The 19,467-nt window shown below is 45.5% G+C and overlaps 1 protein-coding gene across 3 annotated transcripts in view; it reads left to right on the top strand.

The window, feature by feature from the left end:
* Nucleotides 1–19,467, top strand: part of LOC113638809 (spectrin beta chain, non-erythrocytic 4) — an 83,120-nt gene that overhangs the window by 41,433 nt on the left and 22,220 nt on the right. For 2 of the 3 annotated variants that reach the window (XM_027140262.2, XM_027140263.2), the window contains exons 18-20: nucleotides 8,373–8,463; nucleotides 12,209–12,355; nucleotides 17,801–18,064. In XM_027140262.2, the coding sequence (XP_026996063.1) occupies nucleotides 8,373–8,463; nucleotides 12,209–12,355; nucleotides 17,801–18,064 (502 nt within the window). Of the gene's footprint in view, nucleotides 1–8,372; nucleotides 8,464–11,037; nucleotides 11,485–12,208; nucleotides 12,356–17,800; nucleotides 18,065–19,467 lie in introns of those variants that run through there. The other variant, XM_027140265.2, reaches the window with a different exon arrangement.

Raw genomic sequence — 19,467 nt, 5'->3', positions numbered from 1 at the left:
TGGCTTGCAAAAAACCTGACCGTTGACGTTCAGCCATCCTTGCTGTATAGGAAACTCAATGAGCAACACGAATTCTGTGGGCGCGGTCTCAAGTGGGAGAGCTCATGAATAGTAATGAGCTTGATCAATTCCACGTCACACTGAGCAGCTTTTCTAATTGACCTGATTTCTCCGCTTATTTCTTTTCAGTGGCTAGAGCTGACAGGGGAGGTAGCAGTTCATTTTCACATTCCCGACACAACACAAACACATATTGACCTAACACCGATCAGAAAATACAAGTAAAAATGGTTTTGTGTGGAAGGGCACTTTAAAAAATAATTGCTGATGCTTACAGTGAGGGGAACAAAATATTTGATCCCCTGCTGATATTGTATGTTTTCCCATTGACAAAGAAAGGATTAGTCTATAATTTTAATGGTAGGTTTATTTTAACCATGAAAGACAGAATAATAAACACAAAATAAAATCCATAAAAATAGATGTCCCCTTAGAAGAAAAACACCCCTAAAGCATAATGATCCCACCTCCATGTTTGAAAGTGGTGATGGTGTTCTTGGGGTCATAGGAAACATTCCTCCTCCTCCAAACATGGCCAGTTGAGTTGATTCAAAAGAGCTGACCACAACACTTTCACCCAGTTCTACTCTGAATCATTCAGATGATCACTGGCAAACTTCAGACAGGCCTGTACATGTGCTTTCTTGAGCAGGGGGTCATTTCGGGCACCGGATTTCACGGCGTAGTGTGTTACCAAATGTTTTTTTGGTGACTATGGTCCTAGCCTCCTTGAGATCATTGACAAGATCCTCCATTGTAGTTCTGGGCTGATTCCTCACTGTTCTCATGATCATTGAAACTCCATGAGATCTTGAATGGAGCCCCAGACCGAGGGAGATTGACAGTTATTTTGTGTTTCCTATTATTCGCAAATATACAAGCTTCTTGGGTATAGTCTTGTAGCCCATTTCAGCCCTGTTTAGCCCTGTCTACAATCTTGTCTATGACATCCTTGGACAGTTCTTTGGTCTTTGCCATAGAGTTTGGAATCTGATTGATTGCTTCTGTGGACAGGAGTTCCCTTTCGAGGGAACTCGACGCTGCATCAGTGCTGACGCTATGGGAATGCTTCTTTGAGGAAGTTGTGTCTGAAGCTCTGTGTGCACACACGCCATTTAATGGCTCGGAAAGGACACGTGACGGAGTAATTACTCGCCAGGAAGTCCATATAAGGGCATCTACGTCACGCTGCTCCAGCTTTCTTTGTCTTCAGGAAGCGCTCTGTGTATGTGTGTCGTTTGTCTGTCTGTCAAGTGCAGGGAAAGAAAAAAAATAGGGAAAGACTAGGCAAAATGTGGCAGTCTAAGCACTTTAAGAGATGCGTGCATCCTTGCCCCCGCTTTATCACGGCGGACGACGCGCATTCTCTTTGTGTGGTGTGTTTGGGAGAGGAGCATGCCCGGTCGGCTCTCGAGGGAGCCGGCTGCGTGCATTGTGAGGGATTCCCTCCCCGCACGCTCCGATCCCGCCTGGCTGTGTTTTCAGCTCCGGCTGCGCCTCGTGGTTCGGGTCCTGCGTCTGCCGAGGCAGCGCGGCGGCTTCAATCATGGGGTTCCCAGGTTGAGTTAGCGGAGGCGGAGCAAGAGACGGGTGTTCCCCTTTCTCTTGCCCTCTCCCCTGATTCCGATCGCTCGGTTTCGCATTCGGGAGCTCGCGCTGAGATTTCTCCCAACCCGGAAGAGAGCATGCTGCTTTCCGCATCCGGCTCTGAGGAGCTCGATGTCGAAGGGGAGGGGCTTTCCACCTCAGAACGGCCGACGCAATCAGTCGCGTTCGAGGAGCTCCTCGAGGTAATAACTCGGGCTGTTGAGAAGCTGAATTTAGATTGGCCTGTGGAGGTAGTTGGTGTCGCCCATTCTAAGCTGGACGACCGCTTTCTCACTTCAGGCCGTCAGCCACCTGCACGCAGGCGTCTGCCATTTCTTCCAGACCTCCATACTGAGGTATCGAGGTCTTGGAAAAATCCCTTTTCGGCGCGTGTATTTTCTCCAGCCATGTCAGACTATTCAGCCATTAATTTGCTTGAAGACCATGGGTATAGGACGATGCCGAGGGTTGAAGAGATGCTAGCCAGTTATCTCTCCCCTGCATCGCCCGCATGGAGAAAACCTGCCCTTCCATCCAAGCCATGTAGGACCACTACGGCCATTGTGGGTAAGGCCTATGAGGCAGCGGGTCAAGCGGGTGCAGCGCTGCACACCATGGCGGTCTTGCAGGCCTACCAGGCTGATCTGCTAGCAGAGCTGGATGGCGGTGAAGGGCTGGGACCTCAGGCGGTGTCCGAGCTCCGCCGCGCCACTGATCTCGCGCTCCGTGCCACGAAGCAGACAGCCCGCTCTATAGGCCGTACTATGGCTGCGCTGGTTGCCGCGGAGAGGCACTTGTGGCTTAATTTGACGGGCATAAGGGAGAAGGATAAGTCCTTTCTCCTGGACGCCCCAGTTTCACCTCAGGGCTTGTTCGGCGACACAGTTAGTACTGTCGTCGACAGGCATCAGGAGGTGAAACGCCAGTCAGCGGCGTTCAAGGAGTTTCTCCCTCGCCGCGGGGAGCAGCCTGGGCCATCATCTAGCCCCCCCCCTTCTAGCTCACTCAGGGCAGTGAGAAGAGCTAGTGTGGCGGCCCGAGCCCCCCCGTCTAAAACTAGGGAGGCCAGTTCACATGCCCGGACCCGGACCCGTCCGGTGAGAGAGGACCTTAGGTCTGTCCTTTCAGCCAAGCGGGCCATGAAGGAGTCCTGATGCCCGAGGGCAGGGGCTCCTGGGAGCGCCCTATTCAGAGACGCTCCCCCTACTGCCAGCCCCGCTGCCTTTGTTCTTTTCGGGGGGCAGTGGGGCCTGTGTCGGCTCCCCTTTCTTGTGCGGATCTTCCCGGGTTCGCGCCTGCCGGTGCGCTGTTTCAGGGCGCCCGGGAGGTCTGCACAAGTTTGACGCCACTGTCAGGCAGCCTGGCAGCGTGGAAACTTCTGCCAGGGGTGTCTCAGTGGGTCCTAAATACTGTGGAAAGAGGGTACAGGACCCAGTTTTCCTCACGTTCCCCGTGTTTCCAGGGTGTGTTGCCCACAAATGTGGGCGGGCACCAGGCGGCGTTCCTCCGGGGGGAACTCCTCTCACTTCTGGAGAAAGGGGCCATAGAGCATGTTCCCCTCCCAGAGCGGGACTCCGGCTTTTACAGCCGATATTTTGTTGTTCCCAAGAAGGACGGGGGGCTGCGTCCGATTCTGGACCTGCGGGCTCTGAACTGTACTCTGAAGACTTACAAGTTCAAGATGCTCACGCTCAAGATGATCGTGTCCCAGATCAGATCCGAGGACTGGTTTGTCACGATCGACCTCAAGGATGCTTATTTCCACATAAGCATTCTGCTGGAGCACAGGAAGTTCCTCAGGTTCGCTTTCGGGGGCGAAGCGTACCAGTATCGTGTCCTTCCTTTTGGCCTAGCCCTTTCACCACGCACGTTCACGAAGTGCATAGATGCTGCCCTGGCACCATTGCGTCTCCAGGGCATCCGTGTACTGAACTACCTGGACGACTGGCTCATTCTTGCCCAGTCGGAGGCTATGGCAGCCAGGCATCGAGATGCTGTGCTTGCCCACATGAGGTCCTTAGGACTCAGGCTGAACCCAGGAAAGTGTGTGCTTTCTCCTTCTCAGAGAACCACCTTTCTGGGGGTGGTTTGGGACTCCACCACGATGCGGGCACATCTGTCTCCCACCCGGGTGGCCTCCATCTTGTCGGCGGTGAAAGCTATTCGGCTAGGCCGCAGCCTCTCTGTTGCCGAGGCACAGAGGGTGCTCGGACTCATGTCAGCAGCAGCCAACGTTATTCCTTTGGGTCTGCTTCACATGAGGCCATTCCAGCTCTGGCTCAAGGGGGCGGGCTTTCATCCTCGCAGGCATCCCCTCAGGGTTATACGGGTTACGCGCCGTGGGCTTCGTACCCTCCTTATGTGGAAAAGACCCCGGTTCTTGGCCTTGGGTCCCATTCTAGGGGCGTGTCACCGTCGCAGGTCTCTTTCGACGGACGCCTCGCTTTCGGGCTGGGGCGCAGCCTTAGATGGCCGCCCGGCCCAGGGTCTATGGGAGAGCCCCTGTCTCTCATGGCACATAAATTGCCTGGAGATGAGGGCTGTGTTCCTAGCGTTGCAACACTTTCTCCCGCACCTGGAGGGCTGTCATGTCCTAGTGCGAACAGACAGCACCGCGGTGGTGTCCTATATCAACCATCAGGGCGGTCTGCGTTCACGCCCCCTGTTCAGGTTGGCGTGGCAGATTCTGCTCTGGGCAGAGACCAGGTTTCTTTCGCTAAGAGCGGTTTTTATCCCAGGGCGTGTAAATCGGGAGGCAGACTTCCTGTCGAGGCAGGTGCTGAGGCCCGGGGAGTGGCGTCTTCACCCTCACGTGGTGAAGCGAATCTGGCAGATTTTCGGCTGGGCAGAAGTGGATTTGTTCGCCTCAGAGGAGTCGACCCACTGTCCGCTGTGGTTCTCCCTCTCTCACCCGGCCCCGTTGGGCCTGGATGCCCTGGTATGGACGTGGCCGAGGCTCCGTCTGTACGCCTTTCCCCCGGTAGCTCTGCTCCCGCAAGTCCTAGCCAGAGTGCGCCACGCCTGGGTCAACCTTCTCCTAGTTGCCCCCCGTTGGCCCTCTCGGGTTTGGTTCACGGACCTAGTCTCCCTCCTGTACGGCACTCCATGGGAGGTTCCCGTCAGGAGGGATCTCCTCTCTCAGGCACAGGGAGCAATTCTTCACCCCCGCCCCGAGATGTGGAAGCTTTGGGTCTGGCCCCTGAGGGGGACCAGCTCCTAGACGCAGGCCTCTCAACTGAGGTGACAGAGACTCTGCTGAATGCTAGGGCTCCCTCCACTAGGAAACTGTATGCTCTGAAGTGGAGGCTTTTCCGCCTCTGGTGTGACGAGCACTCTCAGGATCCAGTTCACTGCCCGGTTGGTACAGTGCTGGAGTTCCTGCAGTCTTGCTTTTCTCGGGGCCTGTCCCCGTCTACTCTAAAGGTGTACGTGGCCGCAGTTGCCGCGAACCACGAACCTGTCCTTGGGGCCTCCTTGGGTAGGCACCCTTTGGTCTCTTGCTTTCTGCGTGGTGTCAGGCAGCTGAGGCCTTCCTCTAGGCCACGCCTTCCTTCCTGGGACCTCTCCGTGGTCCTGGAGGGGCTGCTGGAAGCCCCCTTTGAGCCCTTGGAGTCAGCCTCTGAGAAGTTTCTGACCCTGAAGTCTGCTCTGCTTCTTGCCTTGGCCTCTCTCAGGAGAGTCGGGGATTTGCAGGCTTTGTCGATCGCCCCCGCCTGCCTAGAGTTTGCCCCCGGTATGTCCAAGGCTATCCTGCACCCCAGGCCAGGATATGTCCCTAAGGTGCCCAGGATGGCGGGATGTCCAATCATCCTGCAAGCCTACTGTCCCCCGCCCCATGAGTCGGCGGAGCAGGAGAGGCTGCACTTGCTTTGCCCGGTAAGGGCCCTGAGGACTTACGTCCACCGCTCTAGCTCGTGGCGTAACTCCTCTGCCCTTTTTGTCTGTTTTGGGGGCCGGAATAGGGGTAATCCAGTTTCCAAACAGCGCCTGGCGCACTGGGTGGTGGAGGCCATTACTCAGGCCTATGAGGTGCGCGGTCATGCCTCACCTTTTGGCATCAGGGCCCACTCCACTAGGGGTATCGCCTCATCCAGTGCCTTGGCCAGGGGTGTCCCCATTGAAGATATTTGTGCTGCGGCAGGATGGTCCTCTCCGCACACCTTTATCAGATTCTATGACCTGGACTTGGACCCCACTCCAGGGTCCCAGGTACTGCGGGGCCTATGATGTGCTGTTCCCAGTCTGCTCGTGCTCTCTCACGGCCTCTGGCACAGTCATCGACTGGAGCGTGGCGGCGTGGGTATTGGCATTCCCATAGCGTCAGCACTGACGCAGCGTCGAGTTCCCTCGAAAGGGAACTACACCATGTAACCCGGTTCCCTGAGAGGGGAACGAGACGCTGCGTTGCTGGCCACGCCCCAGGCATCCGTTCGCGCTTCCTTCAGACAAAGAGAGCTGGAGCAGCGTGACGTAGATGCCCTTATATGGACTTTCTGGCGAGTAATTACTCCGTCACGTGTCCTTTCCGAGCCATTAAATGGCGTGTGTGCACACAGAGCTTCAGACACAACTTCCTCAAAGAAGCATTCCCATAGCGTCAGCACTGACGCAGCGTCTCGTTCCCCTCTCAGGGAACCGGGTTACATACGTAACCTGGTGTAGTTTTTTATACAGGTAACAAGTATATTAGACGGAAATTTTACTGATTGATAGGGGGTCACTCATTCAATCATTAAATTGATGCAAATCAATTTATAACTTTATTGAAATGCTTTTTTCTGGATTTTTTGTTGTTATTCTGACTCTCACTGACCTGTCTTTAAATTTAGAGACTGATTGTTTCTTTGTCAGTGGGCAAATGTACAAAATCAGCAGGGGATCAAATATTTTTTTCCCTCACTGTATCACTTAAGTACTCAAAACCATACAGAAATATATATAAAGCTTTAGAAAAAAAACAGACCAATGCATTTGTTTGTTAAATCAACTTCACTGCTTGAATGGCAGCCGTCTGCTTAATGAAGTACCAATTAGATGATCACCTAAACCAAATCTTATTTAACGAGGGAAAGTAAAAATCACTGTTGACTATTACTATCTGTTATCAGTAGTACCACCTGGATAACTAGTAGTACCTCAAAAGTAATTGAAGTGAAATAATAACTACTGACCATGCCAAAAGAATTGAAGTTTTAAAAAGAAAAAGGGTTCAATTCCGGATTTATTCGCAGAAGGATACAGTGAGTGTCAGGTTGCTTCCATTGTTAAAATTTAAAATACAGAGGTTTATAAGAACAAGTTGAAGCTGCAGACATTGGAGACAACAAAGCTACAGACCAGCAGAGGGTGAAAATGATTCTCCAATTATTGGTATGACTGCCAACTATTCGAATGTCACTTAACAACTGTAGGATTATATCAAGTGATCTACAAAATGAATGGCAAATTGGGATGGGGTGAAGTGCATGGCAAGGACAGTAAACATGCTTCAGGAGGCAGGGCTAAGGAATCCTTTACATTCAGAATTCATGTAAAGCTAAAAAAAAGCCCTTCATCAATGAGAAGCAAAGAACCAGGCTCAAATTTGCAAATTATTCAAACTAGGGCTACAACAGCAGAAGACACCATTGGGTTTCACTGTTGTCAGCCAAAAACAATAATCTGTAGCTATAATGGGCAAAGACTCTGCACTGCACTTCAACAGTTTAATTTCTGTGCACCTCTGTCCATGCTTGCTTCAGATTCTTGTTTTTGGCTATTTCTGGAATGAAAACTTATCTGGTCTTCTGCTTTTGTAGCCCATGCTGTAGCTTATTTGCGTTATTACAGACTTTCTGTCAGATTAAGTCCTATTCGGACTAGATTAGTTTAACGTGGGGACATGGGGGTAATTATTACCAGAGCTTCTCGGTGATTTTAGTCCCGTCCGAATGCGCCATCTCGGTAATCATTACGGACAATGTCAGTAAAGATTACGGCGACTTTTACCTTCTGTAAAAAGGTCCGGAAAAATTACCTCAGGTAATACTAATCCCGTCCGTATCGACCCGCTGTAAATATGTACGGTAAAATTCCGTCAATTCCTGTTTAAAAGTAGTTTTTGGCACGTTTTTCAAACATGGAGGCGCCATGTTGTCTGTTTGCGCATGTGATAACAGTCATACGCACATGAGGACAAGGAGGTTACTGTGGTGCGTAAAGCGAGTTACCCCTCCCACTTCTGCTAGTTTTACTGAGATGTCTTGTCCCGTGCGAATTGGCCAATTGATATTACAGACGTCCTGAGGTAAAATTGCATTACTGCACGTCCCCACGTAAAACTAGTCCCGTCCGAATAGGGCTTTAGACTAATCTTAAGGTTCATCCCGTTAGCAGGCTCCTAGAGTCTAGAGTCATGTCTTCCTTTATGTCAAAGACAAATATTTAATAAATTCCTGAAAGCTGATGATAAAAGGTGAATTTTGTGCTGTCATATTGGCCTTAACCTTTTTCCAATTACAACTGTACATCCACCTGATATCAGTAGCAGCCCAGATCACGGAAAATAAGTTTGGGGCTTTGTTTTCAATTATAATTGTTTGCAATGATTGGAAACAAAATGATGGAAAACAAATGTTATATGTGTACAGTTCTAAAAAAGTCTTAAAAGTGGGTAGCAGGACATATAAATAAAAGTGTGAATATTATGAGTTTTAATTTGTGTTTCAAATGTGTTTGACTGGCAGAGGGAATCAGAACCGTGAAGTGGCACAGCAGTGGCTCAGAAAACTTAGCGATCAGTGGGAGCTGCAGAGATTCTTGCAGGACTGTCATGAGGTACTGTGTGTGTGTGTGTGTGTGTGTGTATGTATGTATGTATGTACGTATAGAGTTCACATCAAGTTATAAAGCTTATTGAACTACATCAGAAGAGAAATTCTCAGAAGACATTCTGATAACAAATCACAGTCTCTATAATCTCTGTGAACACTTGTTTAGACAGTTGTTTGTTTTTAAACATAGTCCATATCAGAAAGAAAAAGCACTCTTCTCCATTCACATGTGTAATGTACTTTAGGTTGTATAGATAGATGAAAATTATGGAGTGCAGCATTAAAAAAAATATGATGTATGTGTACATACAGACCCATTTCCTTCATACAGCCATAGTGTCAATCTGAAAAATGCTATTTGGGAGGTCAAACGCAGAGATGGCAAGCAATGCTGGAGGATTGTAAGGAGTGTAGTGTGCAGGGTGTGATGAGTCCTTTAAGGTAAGTAGGTGCCGGTCCATTTTTGGCTTTAAATACAAGCAGTGTTGTCATTGTAGTCGGCATAAACTTTCCAATTTAAAAGTTTAAGGCAAAAAGGGCAGCTGATTTTCCTTGGTTACCCTAAGGTTGCATTGTGACAGATAGGGAGATTTGTGATCCAGTATCCATTTTCAGGGAGATCACAAGATCCAGACAGAGGGATGCATCTCCAGGGATGAACAGCAGTTCAGCTTGGCTTTGATTAGGTTTAAGCTGATGTGCTTTCCTACATGATGAGATGTCTGATGGAGGAGTTGATAGGTTAGCAGTGGTAGGAAAGCCAATTTAAGCATAGAAACTTACAAATAGAGGAAGAACAGAAGAGGACTAAGCATTGTGCCAGATGTGGATCCTTTTTGTGCCATTTTATATCACCATCTCTTCACATAGGATGCAAATCATTTCTGCCAAGCATCCTGAATTCCAGCTGTCATGAGAATCGGATGTATCGGGCAGTAACTGTGGGGTGTAAAAGGATACCTACTAGATTAAGAGTTCCTCAAGGTGCTCCATCCATCACTTACTGTAACAACTTCCCATAGAATCGCTCAGAAGACCTTGTGCATGGTCTCCTGAAGTACCAAGCAGTTTGCCAAAATATCTTTCCAAAGTCTCTCCAAACTTTTATGTGTGAGCTTTCACTTCTGCATCTAAGACTTACCTTGTTGAGGTCCATCAAAAAATCTTAGTGTTACTGTCATTGAAAGGCACTCTTGAGACACAAAATCTTCCAATCTTCTTGTTCACTAGGTAAAAACTGATGAGTATGCCTATATTCACCTGCAGAAAAACTGTAAGGCTGACTATATCTAGTCCATATTTTTCCATCTCATACAGACCAGATATTTGCATGGTGTTTTTTGCAAAATGGCATTCCACAATCTCAAAGCCATTGCAAGGGGTCACCTGTAACCATCCATTGCCTGCCTGGCATTGAAACTGACAACCATTTGTTATCTTGTAGCTAGCATGCACAAAAATGTCTCCACACTGACATTTTGGCCTGAGCCCAACTGGATTATGTAGTTGTAAGATTAAAAACAGGGACCATGTAAAGACAGGGTCTTTGTAGGTTTCTTTTTGCTTTCTAGTTTCCTCCCACTCTACCAAAACATGCAGGTAGGTAGGTGGATTTTCTAAGTGTAAAAATGAGCATATGAATGGCCTTGTGCTCAGTGTTTCTGTGATGATCCCTAGATCCTCCACAATAATGGCATAGATGAAACGGTTGCTGAAATAAATACACTGATCCTATAATAAAGCCCCTTATACGAATCTAATATATTAACATTGTATTTTTATATTCATAGTCCTAGTTGCAATCATTGCCAATTTGGACTACTTTAACAAAATGGCTTCCACCCTCATTATTCCATACTTTAATAGCACATGATCCACTACTTACTATTATTTTGTATTTAATTTAAATTCAATTTATACCAGTCACAAGATACCAAATTAAAGTTTTTAAAATTATAATATCTCTCTTATCGTGTCTGTAATTCACAATTGATTTTAAAATTATTATTATTATTTTTTTAAAGTTTATAAAATTAAAGTTTGGGTTTGGGTTCAGTATGCCCCCTATTAAGAAAACTGGCCCATGGTTTAAATGAAAAGCTGGTTGAGCATTTATCTGCCTACAATTCAGTTAACTTTGTGTTGTTTCTAAATGTATTCAAATACAAACAGTGATTCAGATTATGATGCTGTCTCCTCTCATCCTCCGATGTCCAGGATAAAAACTGTGTAATTTTTAAAGCTATCTGAATTTTCTACATGACATGTGAAGTCACTGCAACTTCATGCAATGAATGTAGTATGGCCACCACTGTTATAAAATCGAGGAGAATCTTAACAATTAATAAAGTTTGAATAAAATGTAATTTAATTCATTCAAAAACATAAACTGTTTATGTTTTAGACTTTTGGTTCTAGAGTGATTCATTCTCTCCTTTTCAGTCGCTTAAAATGAGAATAGAGCTTAGCATCATACCGTAGTGCATACGTAGTACTCTCTCTCTCTCTCTCTCTCTCTCTCTCCCTCCCCTCCTCTTTGCCTCTCTGTCTCTCTCCATCTTTTCTTTTTACCTCACACAGTTGTTCTTGGATGCTGCAGCAGAAAGAAACTGGGTCTCTGGGCTGAGCTTACTATCATAGAGAATGCATTGAACAAAGAAATTGGGAGGGGTAAAAGCTGGAAGAGGAGGAGTAAGAAGCGGAAAAATATAGATCATTTTGGAGCATAAATAGATCACAGGAGCATTTCTGAAAAAGTATAGGAGGATAAACAATCCTCCTACATCCTCCGCTCTCCATCATGCGCTTCTCAGCCATCTCCCTCCTTTCCCTCAATGTTTTTATCTCCGTAATACATCAGAGAGACAACTAAATTCAGCCTCTACATTCTCTTCCTTTTCTTTTTCTACCCACTGAGCTGTGGATCCTCATCTGCTGGGTTTTCACGATTGACTTGAAATCCATGCTATCGTTTGCTAAGGATTCTGATTTATCTGATTTATTCTGATTATCAGTGGCCTTTCTGGTGTGTATGTGTCTGTACATGCTTCTTTGACAGTGTTTGTGTATGCATTCTTATACTGTTTGTTCTTGGTGTGTATAGATAGGTTTCTATATGCTTCTGGGATAGTGGGATTTTGTGTGTGTGTGTATGAGTGCTTGTTACTTGCAGTGCTTGTTGTGTTTGTAGTGCTTGTTGTGTTTGTATATATATATATATATATATATATATATATACAGTTTCTTTCAAAGATATTGTTTCAAAGATGTAAAGATGTTTAAAATAGGCAAAGGTATTACACACAAATGTATGTCTTCCCCAAACAGAATGTACAGGATGCCTTTTTAATGCTACAGCACAATCCAACCTAACAAATGTCCTTGAAGACATGGTTTTCTAAGTTGAGAGTTGATTAGCCTGCACAGAGAAAATAAACAGAAATTATAGCAGACAGAAAACAATTATGCATTAAATTTGACCAGTGAGGAACCTGGCTATCCAAATTAGTACACTGAATTGAGAGGTAATATTCATGGTGGTTTGGGCACTTTATGCTATTTTTATGCCCCCAGGAAAGTACAATTAGAACTGCAGACTTGAACATACTAAGCATACTTCAGGGGCGTTTTTGTGAGCTACTTTAAAGAATTATTTTACATTTGGTAGAAAACCAGTGCTGATTAGGGGTTATGATTGAAAAAGTCTTGCTGGGAAAAGTTCTATAACAGTATATGTATGTGTCTTACAGCTGGGTGATTGGGTGATGGAGAAGATGCTAATGGTAGGTGACTCTACTTGTGATGACACTCAGCAACTCCATAAGAAATGGCTAAAGCACCAAACATTCATGGCTGAACTCACACAGAACAAAGAGTGGCTCGACAAAATTCAAAAGGTGAGGACTGTAAGTGTGAGTGATCTATTCAAAGCTGTGGATGATTTCTGCTTGTACTTTGTACATCCTTTTGTAGCACAAAGCACCTGATTGGTGAGCACTGTAGGGCACTCTAGAGAGGTGGACATGAAAGAACAGAACCGAGTCGGGAAGTCAGGTGGGACAAACATACGCAGTGCAGTTTATATGGTGTAGGGGAAGTGGGGGTGAGGGAGTGAGTGAGATATGGAGCAGCACTGAATGAAAATTGTCCAGGAGGTTGAGGTCGGCATGGAAGGTGCAGCCAGTGGTGAGGTGAGGGGGGAGCGTGGTCCCAGGAGTGTGGCTTGGGCTCAACAGGCAGGCAATCTGTCCTTCAGCATGAAGCATCTGGAAACACTAAGAAAAGGGGAGATGGTGCATTAGATTCTTCAGGGGGTTTTCTACTCCATTGTTCTGCTGAGCCTAGCTCTCTGCTGTGTTTCCCAGGCAGTGGGTAAGTGCCACAGAGGTGCTCCTGATTGGCTCCCTGCTTTTTGGCAGGAGTTGCTTGGTCTAATCCATCTAAGTCAACGTTGAAGGCCATTGTACAGAACTGCCTCCTTTTCCATCCACTTTAATCTTGTCCAAGGGTGACCAAGGTGAAGTGCTGCCCTGCCAGGTAGTAGCGGAGTTCTTTGATGGCCCACTTAATTGTGAGGGTTTCTGTTCTACTGTGGTGTAGTTTATCTCGGAGGGGGTCAAATTCCTCGATATGAACAGGATCGGGTGCTCCTTCCTTTCTAACTCCTGGGAGAGGACGGCTCCTAAGCCTGTCTCAGATGCATCTGTTTGGAGGATGAAAGGGATGCCGAACTCAGGGCTCCTCAGGACGGGGTGGTAGGTAAGTGCCTTTTTAAGAGGAGGAACACTTGCTGGTCCACTGCACCCAGTCCGGTAGGCCCTTTTTTATCCAATCTGAGATGGGGTAAACTACAGTTTAGAAGGTAGGGATAAATCTTTGGTCATATCCCACCAAACCCAGAAAGGCTCATACTGTACCTGCATCCTTGTCAAAGGTCAGGGGTATTCCTTGATGGGTTCAATCTTTTTTGCTAGTGGTTTTAGTAATCACCAACCGATGCAGTAGCCCAGGTACTGTGCTTCGCACAGACCCAGATGACATTTGTGGGGGTTAGCCATTAGCCCAGTGTTCCAGAGGGCTCCCAGAACCTGGGAAGTGGTCGGCTCTCATGGCAGAGTGGATTACGACATAGATGTCCATGAGGCACTGAAAGGTGGCCGGTGCTCCATGTAGGACAAAAGGAAAAACTCGGTACTGCTAGTGGACATGGGTGGTGCTGAATGCTGTTTTGGGTTTTGCGTCTGTGCAGAGAGCAACCTGCCAGTAGCCTTTGGTCAGATATAAGGTGGAAGTGAAGCGGGCCTTCCCCAGGCACTCCACAAGGTCGTCTACTTGGGCCGGGGATAGTCAAACTTCAAGATCTGTTGAGCCTAAATTACAGAGAAATCATTACAGAGGTGGAGGCTTCCGTCAGATTAGGCACCATCACAATGGGGCTGGACCACGGGCTGGTGGTCTCTCAGCCCTACAGCTTTTCTCTCCTCGGCAGGCCGGACCTGAGGAAACCGGTTCATGGCCACCTTTTTTTTCAACCTCCTTGGTGCTTAGTTGGTCATACTGCAGCCATCGCTGCACAATTCACAGTAGTTTGTTCATTTGGGACCTGGGACTGCTTCCGGGGTCATACCACCACCTATGAAACTCACCAGTGGCATTTACGGGAGACCGACCACAACAGATGAGGATTTCCTGCTCCACAAGATCATAATCCATTGCATCTTTGGCCTCCATGGCATAGACCAGTTGAGAGTCTCTGCTGAGTAGCGGCGGCCCAATTCTGCTTAGACCAGCCCTTCCAGTCCGCTGTACGTTCAAAGTGTCCAGGCACAAGCTACAAAAATAAAAATACTTTGTTCATGTACAAATATTTATGGGCCAGACTGCATACTCCCATTTAAGTCAAATTTATTTCCAAGTTATAGCTACAACATATGGAAATACTGGTTTATACTGGTCAAACCTTACCATGAGGACCTCATTGTTAACAAACTACAGATGTGAAAATGTAAGATATTTCTGCCCTACAAACATCCAGATACCAATTAGTCAAATTACATGTAGACCTTTAGCCCAGACCTAAAATTCTATAAAGGTTTATAGCCAAAATAAATTTACAGTTATATGTATGTGGGGATGAAGACAGACCCAAATGCAGGATAACTCAAATAAACAGGTTTAATAACTTAAATACATAAAACAGACAGGTGACACAGAACATAAACAAAAGCACATGGCCAAAAGTCCGGGCTGAATCCTGACAGTACCCCCTCTCGAGGCGTGGCTCCTGAAGCACCAATCCCGTATTAATGACAATATCCGGGGGGGACCACGATCCCGACGAGATCCAGAAGGGGAGAGTCAGGCAAATGGCAAGGCAGATGGGGGAGCAAGGCTCACGGTGAGGCAGGTGGCGCAGCCAAAGAGGGCAGAGCGACGTCCACAGTCGAGCCAAAGGGCCGAGCAATGTCCACAGCCAAGCAGAAGGGCCAAGCGATGTCCACAGCCAAACAGAACACGAGCACACCCCCGGCACACCGTGGCCAGACCACGTCTCGAAAAGCAGAATGGGAGGGAGGGCAAGAAAGATCCTCCACCACGGGCTTGCAAAAAATAAATAAAAATATACCTAGGGCAAAATACGGGCCTGCAACACCCCCCGCGGACATAAAGTGAGGCGGTGTTCCCCACTGGAACAGGTGCGGGGTCATGTCGCAAGGGACTGAAAAAAAGAAAAACCGGGCAGGTCACATCCTCCGCAGGAAAGAAGTGAGGTGGAGTCCTCTGTGGGAAAACAGGAAGCAGAGTGGCGTCCCCCACCAGAACAAATGCGAAACGAGGTCACACAAAAAAATAAAAGAAAACTAAAATCCAGTATAAAGCAGGGCAGAAAGAACAGTCCAGAAAAAAAGCAATGCTCCCACAATAAGCCAGTCCAGGCTAGAAGCTATCCTGCTGGGTCTGAGTCTTGCGGAATCCTTCTGTCAACAATGCGGGGATGAAGACAGACCCAAATTCAGGATAGCTCAAATAAACAGTTTTAATAACTTAAATACATAAAACAGGAACACAGACGAAACCAGAAATGACAAATAAGAACGAATAATGACGAGGATTCCACACCACCAGAGGCAACGTGGCACGGCTAAATACTCAATACAATTAACACATAAGAAACAGGTGTGCAGAGGTGGGGAGGAATAAACAAGGGTGGGGCAGACAGGTGACACAGAACATAAACAAAAGCACATGGCCAAAAGTTCGGTCTGGATCCTGACAGATTTTAGGCTTTATCCCAAGTATGTTTTTGTATGCAAGCTGTGTGTGTGTGGTGGGGTTGTCATCAGTTGCCAGGCAACACTCTCTTCTCTTGTGTTAAGAGCATTTTTATGGCATTTTATATATACAGTATCTCACAGAAATGAGTACACCCATCACATTTTTGTAAATATTTTATTCTATCTTTTCACGTGACAACACTGAAGCTATGATGTAAAGTAGTGAGTGTACGGCCTGTATAACAGTGTAAATTTGCAGTCCCCTCAAAATAACTCAACACACAGCCAATAATGTTTAAACCCCTGGCCTCAAAAGAGAGTACATCCCTAAGCGAAACTGTCCAAATTGAGCCCAAATTGTCAATATTTTGTGTGGCTTTCATTATTTTCCAGCACTGCCTTAACCCTCTTGGGTATGGAGTTCACCAGAGTGTCACAGGTGGCCACTGGAGTCCTCGTCCACTCCTCCATGATGACATCATGGAGCTGGTGGATGTTAGAGACCTTGCACTCCTCCACCTTCCATTTGAGGATGCCCCGTATATGCTCAATAGGTTTTAGGTCTGGAGACATGCTTGGCCAGTCCATCACCTTTACCCTCAGATTCTTTAGCAATGCAGTGGTTGTCCCGGAGGTGTGTTTGGTTATGTGTGCCGTTATCATCTTGGAATACTGCTCTGCGGGTCCAGTCTTCCGAAGGGAGTGGATCACGCTCTGCTTCAGTACAGTATGACACAGTACATGTTGGCATTCATGGTTCCCTCAATGAACTGTAGTGCCGTAGTGTAGTTCCCCAGTGCCGGCAGCACTCATGCAGCCCCAGACCATGAAACCCCCACCACAATGCTTGACTGTAGGCAAGACACACTTGTCTTTGTACTACTCACCTGGTTGCCTCCACACACCCTTGACACCATCTGAACCAAATAAGTTTATCTTGGTCTCATCAGACCACAGGACATGGTTCCAGTAATCCATAAGTCCTTAGTCTGCTTGTCTTCAGCAAACTGTTTGTGGGCTTGTGCATTAGGCTTCCTTCTGGGATGACAGCCATGCAGACTGATTTGTTTTCCCAAACACAACCTCTCAACTTTTTTGGTCGACCATGGCGAGGCCTGTTCTGAGTGGAACCTTTCCTGTTAAAGCACTGTATGGTCTGTGTTGCAGCACAGTTTCAGGGTCTTGGCAATCTTCTTATAGCCTATGCCATCTTTATGTAGAGCAACAATTCTTTTTTTCAGATCCTCAGAGAGTTCTTTCCCATGAGGTGCCATGTTGAACTTCCAGTGACCAGTATAAGAGAGTCAGAGCGATAACACCAAATTTAACACACCTGTTCTTGTTCACACCTGAGACCTTGTAACACTAACAAGTCACAAGACACCGGGTAGAGAAAATGGATAATTGGACGGAATTTTGTACATTTTCACTTAGGGACGTACTCACTTTTGTGGCCAGCGGTTTAGACATTAAGGGTTATTTTGAGGGAACAGCAAATGTCCACTGTTTTACAAGCTGTACACTCACTACTTTAGCAAAGTGTAATTTCTTTAGTGTTGTCACATGAAAATATATAATAAAATATTTACAAAAATGTGATGGGTGTACTCACTTCTGTGAGATACTGTATGTATAAAAAAAGTGCTAAAGTATTCAGGGAGAGTTAGGTCTTATCGGGTCATTATGCAAATATTATTACAAGCATTATTATTACAAGCAGTGTTGTGCTATCTATTATATATAATAAAACCTCTGTTTTATGCACTTGAGTTTTCAAATCAAAATCTACAGTAGTCTAAATAGTTTAACTACAAAATTCCAATGCTGAAACACTCTTCCTTAAACTATTTTCATCACATGGATTGGTTTAAAGTGTCTAAAAAATATTCTAATTATTAGCTCAGCTAAATCAATATCTGGATGATATTGATTTAGCTGAGCTAATAATTAGAAAATTTTAACACCCTTAAAGTAAACTGCGAACTTTTGTGACACTGCTCCAGTTATGTTTTCTAACCCCCCCTTTCCCCACTTGTCACTGTCCATTCTGTCTCTCTTTTTTCTCAGGAAGGTGAGCGGCTAATCGTGGAGAAACCAGAGCTGAGCACCACGGTTCAACGGAAGCTCAGTGAGATTCGTGAGTGTTGGCTGGACCTGGAAAACTCAACGCAGGCCAAAGCACTGCAGCTGTTTGAGAATGACCGTGCACAGCAGATCGCACAAAATTACTCTCGGTTAAATGAACGTGTGCAGCAGCTGGAGCTGCAGCTAATCCACTGTGACCACGGCCATGACCTCACTTCCGTCAACAAGCAACTCAAAAAGCTCCAGGTCTCATTTCGTTGCTGACAGCTCACATAATGTTATCATTCTCTTTTATTTAACATTAGCATGGGTTTCAATTTAATATACTTCATTGGCACTTTATTAACATTAAGATTTTGTTTTAACTAGGTCTGCAAAAACTAATCGACACATTAAAACTCAGTAAAAATGATCAAGTTATGTAGCTTCTACTGAAGTTCATTATCAACTGATTATTGAAACCCAGTGATTTTACTATATTTAGACTAGTTAGACTAATATTGGAAATGCCACATCACAGTTCAACATGTACCTGATGCTACATTAGAATGTGTCGTTGGCCTATGACAGATCATAACTTCATATTTTAATTTGACACTTTCACTTGTCAATAGTTAATTGTAATATTTCCACCTTATCTGGGTTTCTAGCTGTATCATACTATTATGATCATATCTGTTGGTCTTGTGTATTACCATGTCAGACAGCATCTCTTGCTACTACAGTATGGACAACAATTTGGTGGTATGAGGTGATGATTTTTAATATATACGTTAATAAAAAAGTAGATTAAGTGATCAGAATAATCATTAGTTGCAGGCCTAGTTTCAACAATAATTATTTTTCCTATTTGTAATAAAATTAAAATTTTCTCTAGTTTTAATCTAATGCATAGTTTCATATGAGCATATGATGCAAATTAAATTGTTGTGGCTGGTTGTTGGTTTTTCTCTGACAGCATGGCACTGCTTTACAGCTGATCTGAGTTCAGTTTGAGTTTCATTCCTACATCCACATCCATCCATCAGTCAATCCATCAGCGGTACTGTAGCATCTATGATTTTTTTTTCTGTTCCTTTTCTCATCTTTATTCTCTTTTCATTCTTTCATTTATATATTTTTTTTCTTCCTATTTTTTTTATATTGACAAATCTAGTTACATATTATTAGACAGTACATATATCCACTTAAAATTTACACATAATATATCTTTATATTGTATTTATAGATATATTTTATAACTTTTGTATTTATAGGCATAAGTCCTTCATTAGTAATTTTGGCTGTACCGTTGGTATTATTGTCTTGTTGAAACGTCCATCCTATCTCCACATTGGCTGATGAGATAAAATTCTCTTCTAATATGTTCCTGTACATCTTTGCATACATGTTTCTTTCGATAAAATTGAATGTGATGGTACCATTGCAGACAAGAAGCCTCTTATCATAATGCTCTTCACTGTAGGCATGGTGTTCTTTGTATAATACACACATAATCCTTCTTTTTCCAAACATGTCCAAACACATGGGTTGTAGGCTGACTGACATCTAAATAGTCTGTAACGTGTGGTTGGGTATGTGAGCGTGTGTGTCAAGGTGATGTTAGATCAGTTGTCACCTTGTCCAGGATATATATAATATTCAGATTC

This window comes from Tachysurus fulvidraco, chromosome 13 (genome assembly GCF_022655615.1).
Source record: "Tachysurus fulvidraco isolate hzauxx_2018 chromosome 13, HZAU_PFXX_2.0, whole genome shotgun sequence".
In the NCBI taxonomy this organism is placed as follows: Eukaryota; Metazoa; Chordata; class Actinopteri; order Siluriformes; family Bagridae; genus Tachysurus; species Tachysurus fulvidraco.
Note: the sequence above shows the minus strand (reverse complement) of the source record. Positions and strands in the feature narration are given on the sequence as shown.